The 17,500-nt window shown below is 51.5% G+C and overlaps 3 protein-coding genes across 3 annotated transcripts in view; all 3 read right to left on the bottom strand.

Moving 5' to 3' along the window:
- Positions 1-104: 104 nt before the first annotated feature.
- On the bottom strand, positions 105-416 carry LOC311125893 (histone H4; the record flags this gene model as incomplete). The annotated part of the gene is made up of 1 exon (XM_084199921.1): positions 105-416. One exon carries the CDS (start codon positions 414-416, stop codon positions 105-107), a length of 312 nt encoding a protein of 103 aa, XP_084056047.1.
- Positions 417-3,028: 2,612 nt separating this feature from the next.
- On the bottom strand, positions 3,029-3,439 carry LOC311125892 (histone H3.2; the record flags this gene model as incomplete). The annotated part of the gene is made up of 1 exon (XM_084199920.1): positions 3,029-3,439. The coding sequence occupies one exon, from the start codon at positions 3,437-3,439 to the stop codon at positions 3,029-3,031; it is 411 nt and encodes a 136-aa protein (XP_084056046.1).
- Positions 3,440-17,458: 14,019 nt separating this feature from the next.
- The window catches only part of LOC311125912 (histone H2A), a gene marked incomplete at both ends in the record, with an annotated part of 387 nt that continues 345 nt past the window's right edge, over positions 17,459-17,500 (bottom strand). The window contains one exon of the mRNA XM_084199938.1: positions 17,459-17,500. This exon is cut by the window's right edge and continues 345 nt beyond it. Coding sequence (XP_084056064.1) covers positions 17,459-17,500 — 42 coding nt within the window.

Raw genomic sequence — 17,500 nt, 5'->3', positions numbered from 1 at the left:
TATATAACACTACATGGAATGGGCCCATTTTAAGCGGATGTGGGTGGCTCTTAAAAGAGCCTTTGGGTTCGAGTCGGGGTGTTGAGGTTCCGAAGAGAGTGGGTTTAACCGCCGAAACCGTACAGGGTGCGTCCCTGACGTTTCAGAGCGTAGACCACGTCCATGGCGGTAACGGTCTTCCTCTTGGCGTGCTCGGTGTAGGTGACTGCGTCACGGATCACGTTCTCCAGGAACACCTTCAGGACACCGCGGGTCTCCTCGTAGATCAGACCGGAAATACGCTTCACGCCGCCGCGGCGAGCCAGACGGCGGATAGCGGGTTTGGTGATTCCCTGGATGTTATCGCGGAGAACTTTGCGGTGACGCTTGGCGCCTCCTTTTCCGAGTCCCTTGCCGCCTTTGCCTCTTCCGGACATGGTGTGTTCGCTAGTTGAGTTCAAGTGAATGAATGATTTCAGCGCCGGTGCGCGGTGCGCTATTATCTGCGTTTGGTCGACCTGATTGAGGCCGGCGGCACAGAAAGCGCGCCTCTGTTATATGTTCGGAGGCGTTGCAAAGGGGAGGGCGCTCGTTCTAGGGGACTAGGGAGGAGCGATTTCAAAGATGACGTGAAAGCAACTAAAGTGCGCGGGAAACATACTCAAATACTGATATAGGCTATGTGGAACACAAGGCCAAACTGTGACAACTGGGAGATCAGCTAGTACACTGTGTCCCTCTCCTCATATTGTTGTTGTTGTTGTTGTTGTTGTTGTTGTTGTTGCACCTGATTCTACTCATTGAGGACTTGGTAATTTAGGTGACAGGTTGTTCAATCAGCTGTGGCTGTCCAGGCCTACAAGAAAAATGGGTCCTGTTGGGGGTAGCCTACTCTACCGCTGGAGTTGGGAAACACTGAAATGGAAGGGGGACACGCAGTGAGCAAAACTCCTAACCACATAAAAACACAGACACTTGAGATCATTAAGAGCTATAAGGAGTCCATCAACTACCTGGTCAGTCAAGTCATATAGGGGGGGATTTCATGGCCACCTGCTGGAGCAGAAGTCATGTTTGCCAACACTGGCCTTAAAATCATTAAATTTAGGAGCTATAAGGAGTCCATCAACTAACTGGTCAGTCAAGTCATATAGGGAGGGATGTCATGGCCACCTGCTGGAGCACAAGTAATGTTTGCCAACACTGGCCTTAAAATCATTAGGAGCTATAAGGAATAAATCAACTCATCATTCAAGTCATATAGGGAGGGATCTTAGCACCACCTGCTGGATCAGAAGTACCCTTCACCGTAGGCACAAGAGAGCCATCATCTCTCAACCGGTGCAATTTCCATAAGTATGTGGTAATAAAACAAACAACGACAGCTCCTCATATAGGCAGTGGTTTCACACATTTTTCTCCAAGATGTTCAAACGTTCATAGATGACCAGCAGGGTCAAATAATAAGCACAGTGGTTGTAGAGGTTGCAACAGGTCAGTCAGTACATCAGGAGTAAATGTCACTTGTTGTTAGTGTTGTAGTTCCTATTTCTACGGTGTTGCCTACCTGCAGCAATCATGATTTACCTGCAGTGTTGATTGCAATTACGTAATTTGTCAACTCATAATAACAGATGTTTTGCAAACCGTTGATGTTTAAATAAATGGATTCCCGGTGTCCGGATACCTTTTCTCTTAAGGGATGTGATTGAGTGAATCCAAAGTAAGTTGGTCTAAATACATAATAGGATGAATCATTCAGGTAAAATAACACAATGTCTATTTGAGTCGAATCAACGTAATATAATCCTTTTTACGTCTCTATCATCTTTACTCAATGTATTGGACCACATCAACTCAACTTACTCAAGCTTATCTACTCATAAAAACAAGCAAAAAGATCTACTCAACAATATGACGTGTGCTTTTGTTGACTGTAATAGCTTGAGTACATTCCACAAAGTCATTTTTTACAGTGTATCTAAAGACACGTTTGTTGTGGTGATGCACTTTTTCTTTGACGTTGAACTTGCATTGAACAGACAAATCCATTTCGTTACAACCCTTTTGTAGTATGACTTAGGAATATTTGTTGATGATCCTAATGTCTATGCGTGAATAGTGATTGGTTGTTGGTGAAATATTGCTGAGAACCCATCATTTCCTGGCCTTTTTTCACTATTGAGCTATTTTGAAACATTTGTTTTGCTATTGGATTCATAATGGTGACCTGGGACAAGTAATTAGTGAAACCAGAGTTCAGCAGTTGCCATTAAAGCGATCGAACCAAGTCATCCTAATAGGCTAGTATTAGCCTAAAGCAGGGTTTCCCAAACTCGGGCCACATTTTGGGAGTTTTTGCCCTAGCACTACACAGCTGATTCAAATAATCAACTCATCATCATCAAGCTGGGAGTATTAGAATCAGTTGTGGAGTGCTAGGGCAAAACGCAAAACGCGCACCCCTTGTGGACCCCAGGACCGCGTTTGGGAAACGCTGGCCTAAAGAGCAAATGCTGAAAGGGACTCACCATGAGGTGCAGTACCCACATTTAACCACAAGATGGCCTCCGTGCTCCATTGTAAAGTTTGGGCCTCTGCATGAGTCTCTCAGCAGCACTGCAACATGGGACTTTCAAAGTAAGTTGGCATGCAATGTTTTTTCTGGACTGCATGCAAGGCTATTATTACACACAACTAATAGTGTCAATTATTCATCTGAACACAATTCTTGTTACTATTCGGCCTATATTATCACTCGTTTCTTTTTCCCCTCCTTTGTAAAGCATTTTACTGTGTTACTATATAGTTCAAAGGAAGTGGATGATGCCAGATGGTTGTGTATATACACACACACAAACATTGAAGCTAGACTTCAGGCAACTAAAAAGGTGCAATACGTAGCTTTTAGACGTGTTAGTGAACAACATACATGGTGGCTAATGTAGAGGTGCGTGTATACATGGAACAATTGTGCCTTTTTGATGGAAATATGGAGGTGGCTCTTAAAAGAGCCTTTGGGGGATATTCGAGTTCAGGTCATCCTCATTTATGCGCGCTCTCCGCGAATACGGCGGGCCAGCTGGATGTCCTTGGGCATGATGGTCACCCGCTTGGCGTGGATGGCGCACAGGTTGGTGTCCTCGAACAGGCCGACCAGGTAAGCCTCGCTAGCCTCCTGTAGGGCCATCACGGCGGAGCTCTGGAAGCGCAGGTCGGTCTTGAAGTCCTGGGCGATTTCTCGCACCAGGCGCTGGAAGGGCAGCTTGCGGATGAGTAGCTCAGTGGACTTCTGGTAACGACGGATCTCTCTCAGAGCCACGGTGCCGGGCCTGTAACGGTGAGGCTTCTTCACACCGCCGGTGGCCGGGGCACTCTTGCGAGCAGCCTTAGTGGCGAGCTGCTTCCTGGGGGCTTTGCCACCGGTGGATTTGCGAGCGGTTTGCTTGGTTCTGGCCATGGCGCTGCTCTGACAGTCGGGAGTATAGCCTCGAAATGCCTATGTGAAGTTTATAAAGCCGGCAGTGGCGCCTGCTGATTGGACACCATCTCCCCACCACCCCGATTGGCCCGTTTCGCAGGCCTCCTCCGTTGGCCATTGGACGGGAGGCCCGGCCTCTCCAAAACGACTAGTTACCGGAGTGTAACTCCAGTTCTATGAGTGGAGCGGAGCCCCATAGGGGAGCTCTGCTCCTAGTGGTTTACCCTCTGCCCTAAGGCAGAAACAGCCTGAAGCAAAATTATGCACACACCTACAGCCAATAGGAGTACAGGTGTCCCTATATAAGGAACCCCGTTCCCTCAATCTGCCTCCCGAGATATTATCTTCAGCGAGACTAGAGAGGGTCGGTAGGGCCTTAAGTCCTATGGGGCTCCGCTCCACTCATAGAACTGGAGTTACACTCCGGTAACTAGTCGTTCTATATCGTGGAGCTCCGCCCCATAGGGGAGCTCTGCTCCTAGTGGTTTAAGGCGGAGCGAAACGCTCCAAAATGTACTCCCTGCCGAGCCTAACACTTCTCATTAAAAAATGAAAAAAGGTCAAGCCCAGCAATGGCTGCAACCAATTCCCGCAGTACTGCGACTAAAAAACGATTAGTTACCGGAGTGTAACTCCAGTTCTATGAGTGGAGCGGAGCCCCATAGGGGAGCTATGCTCCTAGTGGTTTACCCTCTGCCCTAAGGCAGATGCAGCCTGAAGCAAAATTATGCACACACCTACAGCCAATAGGAGTACAGGTGTCCCTATATAAGGAACCCCGTTCCCTCAATCTGCCTCCCGAGATATTATCTTCAGCGAGACTAGAGAGGGTCGGTAGGGCCTTAAGTCCTATGGGGCTCCGCTCCACTCATAGAACTGGAGTTACACTCCGGTAACTAATCGTTCTATATCGTGGAGCTCCGCCCCATAGGGGAGCTATGCTCCTAGTGGTTTAAGGCGGAGCGAAACGCTCCAAAATGTACTCCCTGCCGAGCCTAACACTTCCCATTAAAAAATGAAAAGGTCAAGCCCAGCAATGGCTGCAACCAATTCCCGCAGTACTGCGACTAAAAACCCATCAGGGCGTCACAATATACCGCGTCATCGGTTATAGACCCGCCCCATCTAGCTCAATGACAATGTCAATGGCTATTGGGCAGATCAATAGAATAGACGCCGTGCTAATCTGACTAGCAGATAGCCGTGCCTCAATATTCTATGGAACAAAATATACCAGTCATACTAAACTGAACCTCAGATAGATGACCTCACATTCTGTCCACTCAATACATGTTTCTATATGCTGACACTGTCAGCCAGGAGACATGCCACAGAATATGCTCTTCATCCGAAGCGGACCTGATAGAGACCAGTCTATCATCCTGCTTCTCCCTCCTCTACCTCAAGATTCCCCTTCAGCTGTGCTGAGTGCAATCGAGATTGGAGTTTAAAAGGCTTATTCTTGACATAAGTCTTCCTAACCAGAGCGGACCTGATTGGAACCTGTCCAAGGTCCTGCTCTGTCCTCCTTTTCTAGCTCAAGAACGCCTTTCAGCTCTGCTGAAATTCGATCGAACAAAAGAGTTAGAAAACGTGTCCATAATATGTTACTTCTAATAAAAGCGGACTTATGAACTTATTCACAATCCTGCTTTCTTTCTCTATTCTGCTCATGATCTCCCTTCAGCCACGCTGAGTACAGACCGAGCCAAAGAGTTAGAAGACATATCCAACAGATAGAAACGGATAAAAGGAGACGGTGTCGACCATGACGCTGCTCTACAAATATCCTCTACCTCTGTTCCTCTGAAAAGAGCAGTAGAAGCTGCTACTCCACGAGTGGAGTGCGCTCTAATACCCTGAGGCGGTTGTTGCCCCGCCGCCTCGTACGCCGTCTCAATGCCTTCACAAAGCCAATGAGACAAACGCTGTTTTGAAAGTGGTCTACCCAATGCAGCCGCACCGTGACACACAAACAGCTGAGGCGATGACCTAACCGCCGCTGTGCGCCTAACGTAACACGCCAAAGCGCGTACTGGGCACAGACAGTGAAGCTTTTCCTCACTCCTCTCCCCATGGGGAGGGGGATGAAAAGCCCACAATTCCACGATCTGCGATCTATATGCACTGTTAATAACCTTCGGCACAAATGCCGGGTTAGGACGTAACACCGCTCTGCTCAAATCGCCATTAATGGCAAGGCAGTCGGGTCTCGTCGACAGTGCACACAAATCGCTGACTCGTTTAGCAGTAGTCAAGGTGAGCAACAGCGCCGTCTTGATAGACAGCATCTTGAGGGGTATTTGATTCAATGGCTCGAACGGCGACTTACATAGCGCTTCGAGAACCAATGCCAAATCCCACTTGGGCAGCGTAGCTCTAGGTCTTGGCCTAAGCCGTTGCGTTCCCAATAGGAAACGTTTCACTAAAGGGTGACTGAAAACACTTTTTCCGTTAAAACCTTCATGACCAGCTGAAATTGCCGCTGCAAACACTCGAATAGTGGAGGGCGATTTCTGCTTATCAAACATAGACTGTAGGAATGAGAGCACACTCTCTACCTGACAGCTCATGGGGTCCACGTCCTGTGTATCACACCATCGTGAGAAAACGTTCCATCTGCTGGTATACACCCTAGAAGTGGAACCGGCTCTTGCGCCCTGTATTGTTCTGATCACTGCATCAGACAACCCACGGCGCTTTAACCTGTCCCATTCAGGAACCAAGCCTTCAGTGGTTGGCCGATTATGGGCCATTGCCCTATCGAGCCTCCCGCCTGAGTCAACGCGTCTCGTTGATGTGGAATTGGCCAGGGTGGCGCAATCAACATCTGACTCATCTCTGCAAACCACGGAGCCCCCGGGCGATCGGGCGCTATCAGTATCACTGACAGCTCCTCTGACCTCACCCTGGCTAGCAGTGGGAGAATGCAAGACAGCGGAGGGAATGCATACAGGAGAACTTTCGGCCACAGGTAGTGCGCGAATGCGTCTCTTCCCAATGGCGGTTCGTCCTGGTTTCTCAGAGAGAACCATAGGGGACACTGCGCGTTCACACGTGACGCGAACAGGTCCACCTCGGCTCTCCCGAATTGTTCCCAAATCTGTAGAACAATGTCCGGGTGCAGACACCACTCGTCGTCTCGAGGACCCCCTCTTGACATGAGGTCTGCCCCTACGTTCAAGTAGCCCGGAATGTGTGCTGCTCTCAACGAGCGAAGGTGCTTGTGAGCCCACAGCCACAATTCCACTGCCGCCCGATGAAGGGCAGGAGACCTGACCCCTCCCTGGCGGTTTATGTGAGCTACTGTGGTTCGGTTGTCTGACCAGACCAACACATCGCGACCCCGAAGGGTAGACGCGAAGTGGGTCAAGACCAGTCGCACCGTTTCCAACTCTAGGAGGTTGATGTGACGACCTGATTGAGGCCATGCACCTCCTATCGCTTGAGACTGACATGTCCCTCCCCATCCAGTCAGAGAGGCATCTGTAAACACTGGAATGTAGGATGACACCTTGCCCATCGGGACTCCGTGCGTGAGAACGCACGGGTTCCGCCAATAGTCCAGGTCTGCTCTTAGCGAGAGAGGAACCACCACCAACCGATGACGTTGACGCACTGGGTCTAGTCTTAGTTGGGCGAACCACCGCTGTGCTTTGCGCATGTGCAGAAGCCCTAGCGGGACCACAGAGTGGGCTGCCGACATGAGACCCAAAAGTGACCTGATCGATAGCGCCGTTACTGTGTGATTCGGACGACACTTCCTCAGGGCTAGTAACAATGCTGCCCTTCGAGGGTCCGAAATTCGCGCCCTCATCATTACAGTGTCTAGCTGTAGTCCCAGGTAGACAATCTGATGACTGGGCCAGGGTGCGCTCTTTTTCCAATTCACAGCAAACCCCAGACGCGTGAGATGAATCACTGTCTGTGTCGTGTGTGTGAACGCCAGCTCTGCTGACGGGGCGAGAATCAGCAGGTCGTCTAGGTAGGCTAATAGCCTTATCCCTTGACGACGCAGCGGTTCCAATGCCGCCTCCACACATTTGGAAAACGTTCGAGGTGCCAGGGCGTACCCAAACGGCATCCTCGTGAACTCGTACGCCACCCCTTGAAAGGCGAACCGCAGAAACTTTCTGTGGCGCGATTGTATCGGCACATGAAAGTACGCGTCCTTTAGGTCTATGCTTGTACAAAAATCTCCCTTCTGAACACATTCCAGTAGGCGTTTTGTCGTCAGCATTCGGAAGGGCCGTTTGGTTATGCTCTCGTTGAGAATGCGTAAATCCAAAATCGGCCTCACTCCCCCCGTCTTTTTTGGCACTAGGAAATAGGGCGAGTAAAGCCCCTTGTTCCTTTGCTCTCGGGGAACTACTGTGACCGCCTCCTTCGCCAAAAGTTCCGTAATCTCTGATCTCAGAGCGGCTACTTTGTCTGGCGTTTTCATCACCGTTTCCACCACTCCCTTGAACGGGGGTGGGGTCCGATGGAATTGGAGGGCATAACCCTTCTCTAACGTCTGTTCTAGCCAGCGTGAGAGGGTACAGCTTCGACGCCACTGCCAGCAATGCAGAGACAGCGGGTGCGCACGAAGCTGTGGTGCGTCCAGTAGGAAGGACCTGTATTCCTCTATGGCCCTCGCCGCCGCTATTCCCCAGCACTGGGTTGGTGGAATAGCCCAAGTCGGGCCCCCCTTGAAAGGGAGAGGATACGTCAGCTCGTTCTGGGTGAGTCGGGGGCTTTGATACGTTGGTTACGACCGTAACTCCAGTAATCTTGCCCTCCAGGAACGCAGCACGGGTCTGAACTGCGCTGTCTGAGGTACTGGCCTGAGACAGAGCGCTCTGCCCGGAAAGCGATTGCGTCATCATGTCATTGTCTGACTGAGACTGCCGCTTAACATGAGACTCATCCTTTACAGAATTCAATAGAATCTGAAAGGTGTGATCTCTGACTGACACCACACGGTGGTGCCACAATGCCTCTTTACTGGTCTTAGGCGACTGTTCAACGACACACTCAATATGTGGTGAGCTGCGCTCATAGCCATGGGCATTGACACGTTCAGAATAATTCGGAGGCGTCCATACCTTGGTTATACCTGTAACCCTGGTATTCCCGCTCTCCGTGAACGTCGCACGGGTCTGATCTGCGCTGACTGAGGCATTAGCCTGCAGCAAGGCGTCATTCCCGGCTAGCGGCTGCGTCTTCATGTCACATTGGGACAGAGACAGCTGCCTGCTGAATGTGAGGTATCCTGAGATAAGCCAAGACGGTGTCTTGGTATCTTTCCTCCCTTCACCTCCTGTGTGCGTTCAGCTCTGCACCTCTGGTGGGCTGAACTACGCTCAGTGTGGTGAGTATTAGCGCGTTCAGAAATAAGTGGGGGCGTCGATACACTGGGAAACTTCGTCACCGTGGTAATCGGGCCCTCCGTGAACGCAGCATGGGTCTGAATCGCACTAACCGAGACCTTAGTCTGCGATAGTGCGCCATCCCCAACTAGCGGCTGCGTCATCATGTCTCCTGACTGAGACTGCAGCCTGCTATGAGAGGCACTCACTACAGTACTCCTTGGAGTCTGTAATGTGAGTTCTCTTTGAGATAAACCAAGACGGCGTCTAGGTATTATTCCTCCTTTCACCTCCTGTGTGCGTTCAGCTCTGCACCCCTGGTGGGCTGAACTACACTCAGTGTGGTGAGCCTGGGCGCGTTCAGGAAAAGGTGGGGGCGCCGATACACTGGGCACCTTCGTGACCGTGGTAATCGGGCCCTTCTTGAACGCAGCATGGGTCTGGGTCGTACTAACAGAGACCTTAGTCTGTGATAGTGCGCCACCCCCAATGTGGTTATTATCAGCGCGTTCTGAGAGAAACGGGGGCGCCGATACGTGGTTACGCCCGTAACCGTAGTAATCAGGCCCTCCGTGAACGCAGCACGGGTCTGAACTGCACTGACTGAGGCGTTAGCCTGAGACAGAGCGCCGTCCCGGATAGCGGTCGCGTCATCATGCCATTATCTGGCTGAGACTGCAGCCTGCTATGTGAGACACTCACTACGGCACTCCTAGGAGTCTGTAAAGTGAGGTCCTATAAGGTACACTTAATACCTTTTATATACCTGCCTTATGTGTGCATTCAGCAACGCACCATGGTGGGCTGAGCTGCACTCATAGTGGTAAGAGAGAGAGCGAGAGTGAGGAAGGTCGAACGCTCTCGGATGTATTATGGAAAAGGGGGCTCTTTCTTGACAGTGTCAAGTAGAGCCAACTCTTTATTACACACATCAACAAAAAACATTCTCCTCCATACACTCAACGGTAGAGTGGGGGGGGACAGTGGGCTCGGTCACAGCAGGCGCTGTGCCGTCTTCCGTTCTCTCCCCCTCGCCTGTCATAAACGGCGTCTCTTCTGGCCGCCCTTCGGGTGATGCCAGGATGACGCTTTAATGACCTCTCTCGCCGGCACCTCTGGCGCTGCAGGGGGGGGGCGAGGCCCGCTCCCTTGCTGCTGGAGGCCGCCGTCTGACGCCAAGCTGTAGCGAGAGTAACGGCCGCCCTTCCTCATATCCACTTCCGGGTTGGAGGGAATGGGGGGCAGCTTAATCTCCCGCTGTTTAGCAGCCCACTCAATGAGACCTGAGAATTCAGGCACAGAGAGGCTGTGGCGTCATCATCCAGGGATGTAATGACCTCACAATTTCCCGAAGGAAAAGGGGTGTTAAACATCTGGGTCAGTGTAATGAATTGTTCCAATAGAATATTCATTTCTTCCCCAATAGCCCTGTCATCTCCTGAGTCAGTGCCCTCAGATGATGCCTCAGCTGAGACTAACACTGATAGCACATCCTCAAGAGGAATATCCTCCCTAAAAATGCCCAATGCTGCTTCCACTCCTTCAAAAAAGGAGGGCGCAGCTGGCGCATAGTGGGGGATTGATGAAGCTGTCCCTGGCGTGCTGTGCCTCTCAACCCACGAAACAGTGTCGGGGGGGGTCGACAGCCGCCAAGGGGAACAGCGACATTGAGCTCTGAAAAGAGCTTTTGTTAAATGCTTACCTTGGATAAGCTAGGTGTGCTCATTGTAGGAAGACGTTGATGGCTGGATATCAACGACGAGATCTTCCTGAGTCTTCTATGGCTTCTTCAATTCTAGTCCAGTCGCTGAAGATAATGGGAGGCAGATTGAGGGAACGGGGTTCCTTATATAGGGACACCTGTACTCCTATTGGCTGTAGGTGTGTGCATAATTTTGCTTCAGGCTGCATCTGCCTTAGGGCAGAGGGTAAACCACTAGGAGCATAGCTCCCCTATGGGGCGGAGCTCCACGATATAGAACCCATAGGGCGTCACAATATACCGCGTCATCGGTTATAGACCCGCCCCATCTAGCTCAATGACAATGTCAATGGCTATTGGGCAGATCAATAGAATAGACGCCGTGCTAATCTGACTAGCAGATAGCCGTGCCTCAATATTCTATGACAACACTATTATCCACTAATGGAATGACATAAAATGTCACTCTACATTATGTGTCCAATAGCCCGCCTTACTCACTCAATGGAACCCAGAGATTAGTAGGCAGGGACAAAATATACCAGTCATACTAAACTGAACCTCAGATAGATGACCCCACATTCTGTCCACTTAATACATGTTTCTATATGCTGACACTGTCAGCCAGGAGACATGCCACAGAATATGCTCTTCACCCAAAGCGGACCTGATAGAGACCAGTCTATCATCCTGCTTCTCCCTCCTCTACCTCAAGATTCCCCTTCAGCTGTGCTGAGTGCAATCGAGATTGGAGTTTAAAAGGCTTATCCTTGACATAAGTCTTCCTAACCAGAGCGGACCTGATTGGAACCTGTCCAAGGTCCTGCTCTGTCCTCTTTTTCTAGCTCAAGAACGCCTTTCAGCTCTGCTGAAATTCGATCGAACAAAAGAGTTAGAAAACATGTCCATAATATGTTACTTCTAATAAAAGCGGACTTATGAACTTATTCACAATCCTGCTTTCTTTCTCTATTCTGCTCATGATCTCCCTTCAGCCACGCTGAGTACAGACCGAGCCAAAGAGTTAGAAGACATATCCAACAGATAGAAACGGATAAAAGGAGACGGTGTCGACCATGACGCTGCTCTACAAATATCCTCTACCTCTGTTCCTCTGAAAAGAGCAGTAGAAGCTGCTACTCCACGAGTGGAGTGCGCTCTAATACCCTGAGGCGGTTGTTGCCCCGCCGCCTCGTACGCCGTCTCAATGCCTTCACAAAGCCAATGAGACAAACGCTGTTTTGAGAGTGGTCTACCCAATGCAGCCGCACCGTGACACACAAACAGCTGAGGCGATGACCTAACCGCCGCTGTGCGCCTAACGTAACACGCCAAAGCGCGTACTGGGCACAGACAGTGAAGCTTTTCCTCACTCCTCTCCCCATGGGGAGGGGGATGAAAAGCCCACAATTCCACGATCTGCGATCTATATGCACTGTTAATAACCTTCGGCACAAATGCCGGGTTAGGACGTAACACCGCTCTGCTCAGATCGCCATTAATGGCAAGGCAGTCGGGTCTCGTCGACAGTGCACACAAATCGCTGACTCGTTTAGCAGTAGTCAAGGCGAGCAACAGCGCCGTCTTGATAGACAGCATCTTGAGGGGTATTTGATTCAATGGCTCGAACGGCGACTTACATAGCGCTTCGAGAACCAATGCCAAATCCCACTTGGGCAGCGTAGCTCTAGGCCTTGGCCTAAGCCGTTGCGTTCCCAATGGGAAACGTTTCACTAATGGGTGACTGAAAACACTTTTTCCGTTAAAACCTTCATGACCAGCTGAAATTGCCGCTGCAAACACTCGAATAGTGGAGGGCGATTTCTGCTTATCAAACATAGACTGTAGGAATGAGAGCACACTCTCTACCTGACAGCTCATGGGGTCCACGTCCTGTGTATCACACCATCGTGAGAAAACGTTCCATCTGCTGGTATACACCCTAGAAGTGGAACCGGCTCTTGCGCCCTGTATTGTTCTGATCACTGCATCAGACAACCCACGGCGCTTTAACCTGTCCCATTCAGGAACCAAGCCTTCAGTGGTTGGCCGATTATGGGCCATTGCCCTATCGAGCCTCCCGCCTGAGTCAACGCGTCTCGTCGATGTGGAATTGGCCAGGGTGGCGCAATCAACATCTGACTCATCTCTGCAAACCACGGAGCCCCCGGGCGATCGGGCGCTATCAGTATCACTGACAGCTCCTCTGACCTCACCCTGGCTAGCAGTGGGAGAATGCAAGACAGCGGAGGGAATGCATACAGGAGAACTTTCGGCCACGGGTAGTGCGCGAATGCGTCTCTTCCCAATGGCGGTTCGTCCTGGTTTCTCAGAGAGAACCATAGGGGACACTGCGCATTCACACGTGACGCGAACAGGTCCACCTCGGCTCTCCCGAATTGTTCCCAAATCTGTAGAACAATGTCCGGGTGCAGACACCACTCGTCGTCTCGAGGACCCCCTCTTGACATGAGGTCTGCCCCTACGTTCAAGTAGCCCGGAATGTGTGCTGCTCTCAACGAGCGAAGGTGCTTGTGAGCCCACAGCCACAATTCCACTGCCGCCCGATGAAGGGCAGGAGACCTGACCCCTCCCTGGCGGTTTATGTGAGCCACTGTGGTTCGGTTGTCTGACCAGACCAACACATCGCGACCCCGAAGGGTAGACGCGAAGTGGGTCAAGACCAGTCGCACCGTTTCCAACTCTAGGAGGTTGATGTGACGACCTGATTGAGGCCATGCACCTCCTATCGCTTGAGACTGACATGTCCCTCCCCATCCAGTCAGAGAGGCATCTGTAAACACTGGAATGTAGGATGACACCTTGCCCATCGGGACGCCGTGCGTGAGAACGCACGGGTTCCGCCAATAGTCCAGGTCTGCTCTTATCGAGAGAGGAACCACCACCAACCGATGACGTTGACGCACTGGGTCTAGTCTTAGTTGGGCGAACCACCGCTGTGCTTTGCGCATGTGCAAAAGCCCTAGCGGGACCACAGAGTGGGCTGCCGACATGAGACCCAAAAGTGACATGATCGATAGCGCCGTTACTGTGTGATTCGGACGACACTTCCTCAGGGCTAGTAACAATGCTGCCCTTCGAGGGTCCGAAATTCGCGCCCTCATCATTACAGTGTCTAGCTGTAGTCCCAGGTAGACAATCTGATGACTGGGCCAGGGTGCGCTCTTTTTCCAATTCACAGCAAACCCCAGACGCGTGAGATGAATCACTGTCTGTGTCGTGTGTGTGAACGCCAGCTCTGCTGACGGGGCGAGAATCAGCAGGTCGTCTAGGTAGGCTAATAGCCTTATCCCTTGACGACGCAGCGGTTCCAATGCCGCCTCCACACATTTGGAAAACGTTCGAGGTGCCAGGGCGTACCCAAACGGCATCCTCGTGAACTCGTACGCCACCCCTTGAAAGGCGAACCGCAGAAACTTTCTGTGGCGCGATTGTATCGGCACATGAAAGTACGCGTCCTTTAGGTCTATGCTTGTACAAAAATCTCCCTTCTGAACACATTCCAGTAGGCGTTTTGTCGTAAGCATTCGGAAGGGCCGTTTGGTTATGCTCTCGTTGAGAATGCGTAAATCCAAAATCGGCCTCACTCCCCCCGTCTTTTTTGGCACTAGGAAATAGGGCGAGTAAAGCCCCTTGTTCCTTCGCTCTCGGGGAACTACTGTGACCGCCTCCTTCGCCAAAAGTTCCGTAATCTCTGATCTCAGAGCGGCTACTTTGTCTGGCGTTTTCATCACCGTTTCCACCACTCCCTTGAACGGGGGTGGGGTCCGATGGAATTGGAGGGCATAACCCTTCTCTAACGTCTGTTCTAGCCAGCGTGAGAGGGTACAGCTTTGACGCCACTGCCAGCAATGCTGAGAAAGCGGGCGCGCACGAAGCTGTGGTGCGTCCAGTAGGAAGGACCTGTATTCCTCTATGGCCCTCGCCGCCGCTATTCCCCAGCACTGGGTTGGTGGAATAGCCCAAGGCGGGCCCCCTTTGAAAGGGAGAGGACACATCAGCTCGTTCTGCGTGAGTCGGGGGCTTTGATACGTTGGTTACGACCGTAACTCCAGTAATCTTGCCCTCCGTGAACGCAGCACGGGTATGAACTGCACTGTCTGAGGTACTGGCCTGAGACAGAGCGCTCTTCCCGGAAAGCGATTGCGTCATCATGTCATTGTCTGACTGAGACTGCCGCTTAGCATGAGACTTATCCTTTACAGAACTCAACAGAATCTGAAAGGTGTGATCTCTGACTGATACCACACGGTGGTGCCACAATGCCTCTTTACTGGTCTTAAGCGGCTGTTCAACGACACACTCAATGTGTGGTGAGCTGCGCTCAGAGCCATGGGCATTGATACGTTCAGAATAATTCGGAGGCGTCCATACCTTGGTTATACCTGTAACCCTGGTATTCCCGCTCTCCGTGAACGTCGCACGGGTCTGATCTGCGCTGATTGAGGCATTAGCCTGCAGCAAGGCGTCATTCCCGTTTAGCGGCTGCGTCTTCATGTCACATTGGGACAGAGACAGCTGCCTGCTGAATGTGAGGTATCCTGAGATAAGCCAAGACGGTGTCTTGGTATCTTTCCTCCCTTCACCTCCTGTGTGCGTTCAGCTCTGCACCTCTGGTGGGCTGAACTACGCTCAGTGTGGTGAGTATTAGCGCGTTCAGAAAGAAGTGGGGGCGCCGATACACTGGGAAACTTCGTCACCGTGGTAATCGGGCCCTCCGTGAACGCAGCATGGGTGTGAATCGCACTAACCGAGACCTTAGTCTGCGATAGTGCGCCATCCCCAACTAGCGGCTGCGTCATCATGTCTCCTGACTGAGACTGCAGCCTGCTATGAGAGGCACTCACTACAGTACTCCTTGGAGTCTGTAATGTGAGGTCTCTTTGAGATAAACCAAGACGGCGTCTAGGTATTATTCCTCCTTTCACCTCCTGTGTGCGTTCAGCTCTGCACCTCTGGTGGGCTGAACTACACTCAGTGTGGTGAGCCTGGGCGCGTTCAGGAAAAGGTGGGGGCGCCGATACACTGGGCACCTTCGTGACCGTGGTAATCGGGCCCTTCTTGAACGCAGCATGGGTCTGGGTCGTACTAACAGAGACCTTAGTGCGCCACCCCCAATGTGGTTATTATCAGCGCGTTCTGAGAGAAACGGGGGCGCCGATACGTGGTTACGCCCGTAACCGTAGTAATCAGGCCCTCCGTGAACGCAGCACGGGTCTGAACTGCACTGACTGAGGCGTTAGCCTGAGACAGAGCGCCGTCCCGGATAGCGGTCGCGTCATCATGCCATTATCTGGCTGAGACTGCAGCCTGCTATGTGAGACACTCACTACGGCACTCCTAGGAGTCTGTAAAGTGAGGTCCTATAAGGTACACTTAATACCTTTTATATACCTGCCTTATGTGTGCATTCAGCAACGCACCATGGTGGGCTGAGCTGCACTCATAGTGGTAAGAGAGAGAGCGAGGAAGGTCGAACGCTCTCGGATGTATTATGGAAAAGGGGCTCTTTCTTGACAGTGTCAAGTAGAGCCAACTCTTTATTACACACATCAACAAAAAACATTCTCCTCCATACACTCAACAGTAGAGTGGGTGGGGACAGTGGGCTCGGTCACAGCAGGCGCTGTGCCGTCTTCCGTTCTCTCCCCCTCGCCTGTCATAAACGGCGTCTCTTCTGGCCGCCCTTCGGGTGATGCCAGGATGACGCTTTAATGACCTCTCTCGCCGGCACCTCTGGCGCTGCAGGGGGGGGCGAGGCCCGCTCCCTTGCTGCTGGAGGCCGCCGTCTGACGCCAAGCTGTAGCGAGAGTAACGGCCGCCCTTCCTCATATCCACTTCCGGGTTGGAGGGAATGGGGGGCAGCTTAATCTCCCGCTGTTTAGCAGCCCACTCAATGAGACCTGAGAATTCAGGCACAGAGAGGCTGTGGCGTCATCATCCAGGGATGTAATGACCTCACAATTTCCCGAAGGAAAAGGGGTGTTAAACATCTGGGTCAGTGTAATGAATTGTTCCAATAGAATATTCATTTCTTCCCCAATAGCCCTGTCATCTCCTGAGTCAGTGCCCTCAGATGATGCCTCAGCTGAGACTAACACTGATAACACATCCTCAAGAGGAATATCCTCCCTAAAAATGCCCAATGCTGCTTCCACTCCTTCAAAAAAGGAGGGCGCAGCTGGCGCATAGTGGGGGATTGATGAAGCTGTCCCTGGCGTGCTGTGCCTCTCAACCCACGAAACAATGTCGGGGGGGGGTCGACAGCCGCCAAGGGGAACAGCGACATTGAGCTCTGAAAAGAGCTTTTGTTAAATGCTTACCTTATGGATTAGCTTGGTGTGCTCATTGTAGGACGACGTCGATGATCTGGAAAATCGACGGCGTTTTCTTCGTCCTGAGTCTTCTCTTCTTGGCTTCTTCAGTCTAGTCCAGTCGCTGAAGATAATGGGAGGCAGATTGAGGGAACGGGGTTCCTTATATAGGGACACCTGTACTCCTATTGGCTGTAGGTGTGTGCATAATTTTGCTTCAGGCTGTTTCTGCCTTAGGGCAGAGGGTAAACCACTAGGAGCAGAGCTCCCCTATGGGGCGGAGCTCCACGATATAGAACTCAAACTCCCGGTGCGCGCGCAATAGGACGCCGCCGGCCCTTTACGCGCAATAATAGTCGCCAAAGTCAAGAGTGACAGCTTATAGGCACGTATCATCTAATGCTAGCCTGCTATGGCAAATGAGGCCAAGTAGGTGTTGTTGTTCATGCAAGGCCTCATGTGGGCACAGAATGTCGAAATAGTTGTGTATACACCCACTCAATGTATTGCGGTCATAGAAAGGTACTTTGCGCTTTTGGAGAGCTAGGTGGTTGGCTCTTAAAAGAGCCTTTGGGGGTTGAGTAGTCAAGTTGAAGTCGCAGTAGCGAATTTACTTGGCTTTGACTGCCTTCTCGGTCTTCTTGGGGAGTAG

The sequence above is a fragment of the Coregonus lavaretus genome (genome assembly GCF_964263955.1).
Source record: "Coregonus lavaretus genome assembly, contig: HAP1_SCAFFOLD_1336, whole genome shotgun sequence".
Taxonomy (NCBI): Eukaryota; Metazoa; Chordata; class Actinopteri; order Salmoniformes; family Salmonidae; genus Coregonus; species Coregonus lavaretus.
This window is presented reverse-complemented; position numbering and strand designations above follow the sequence as displayed.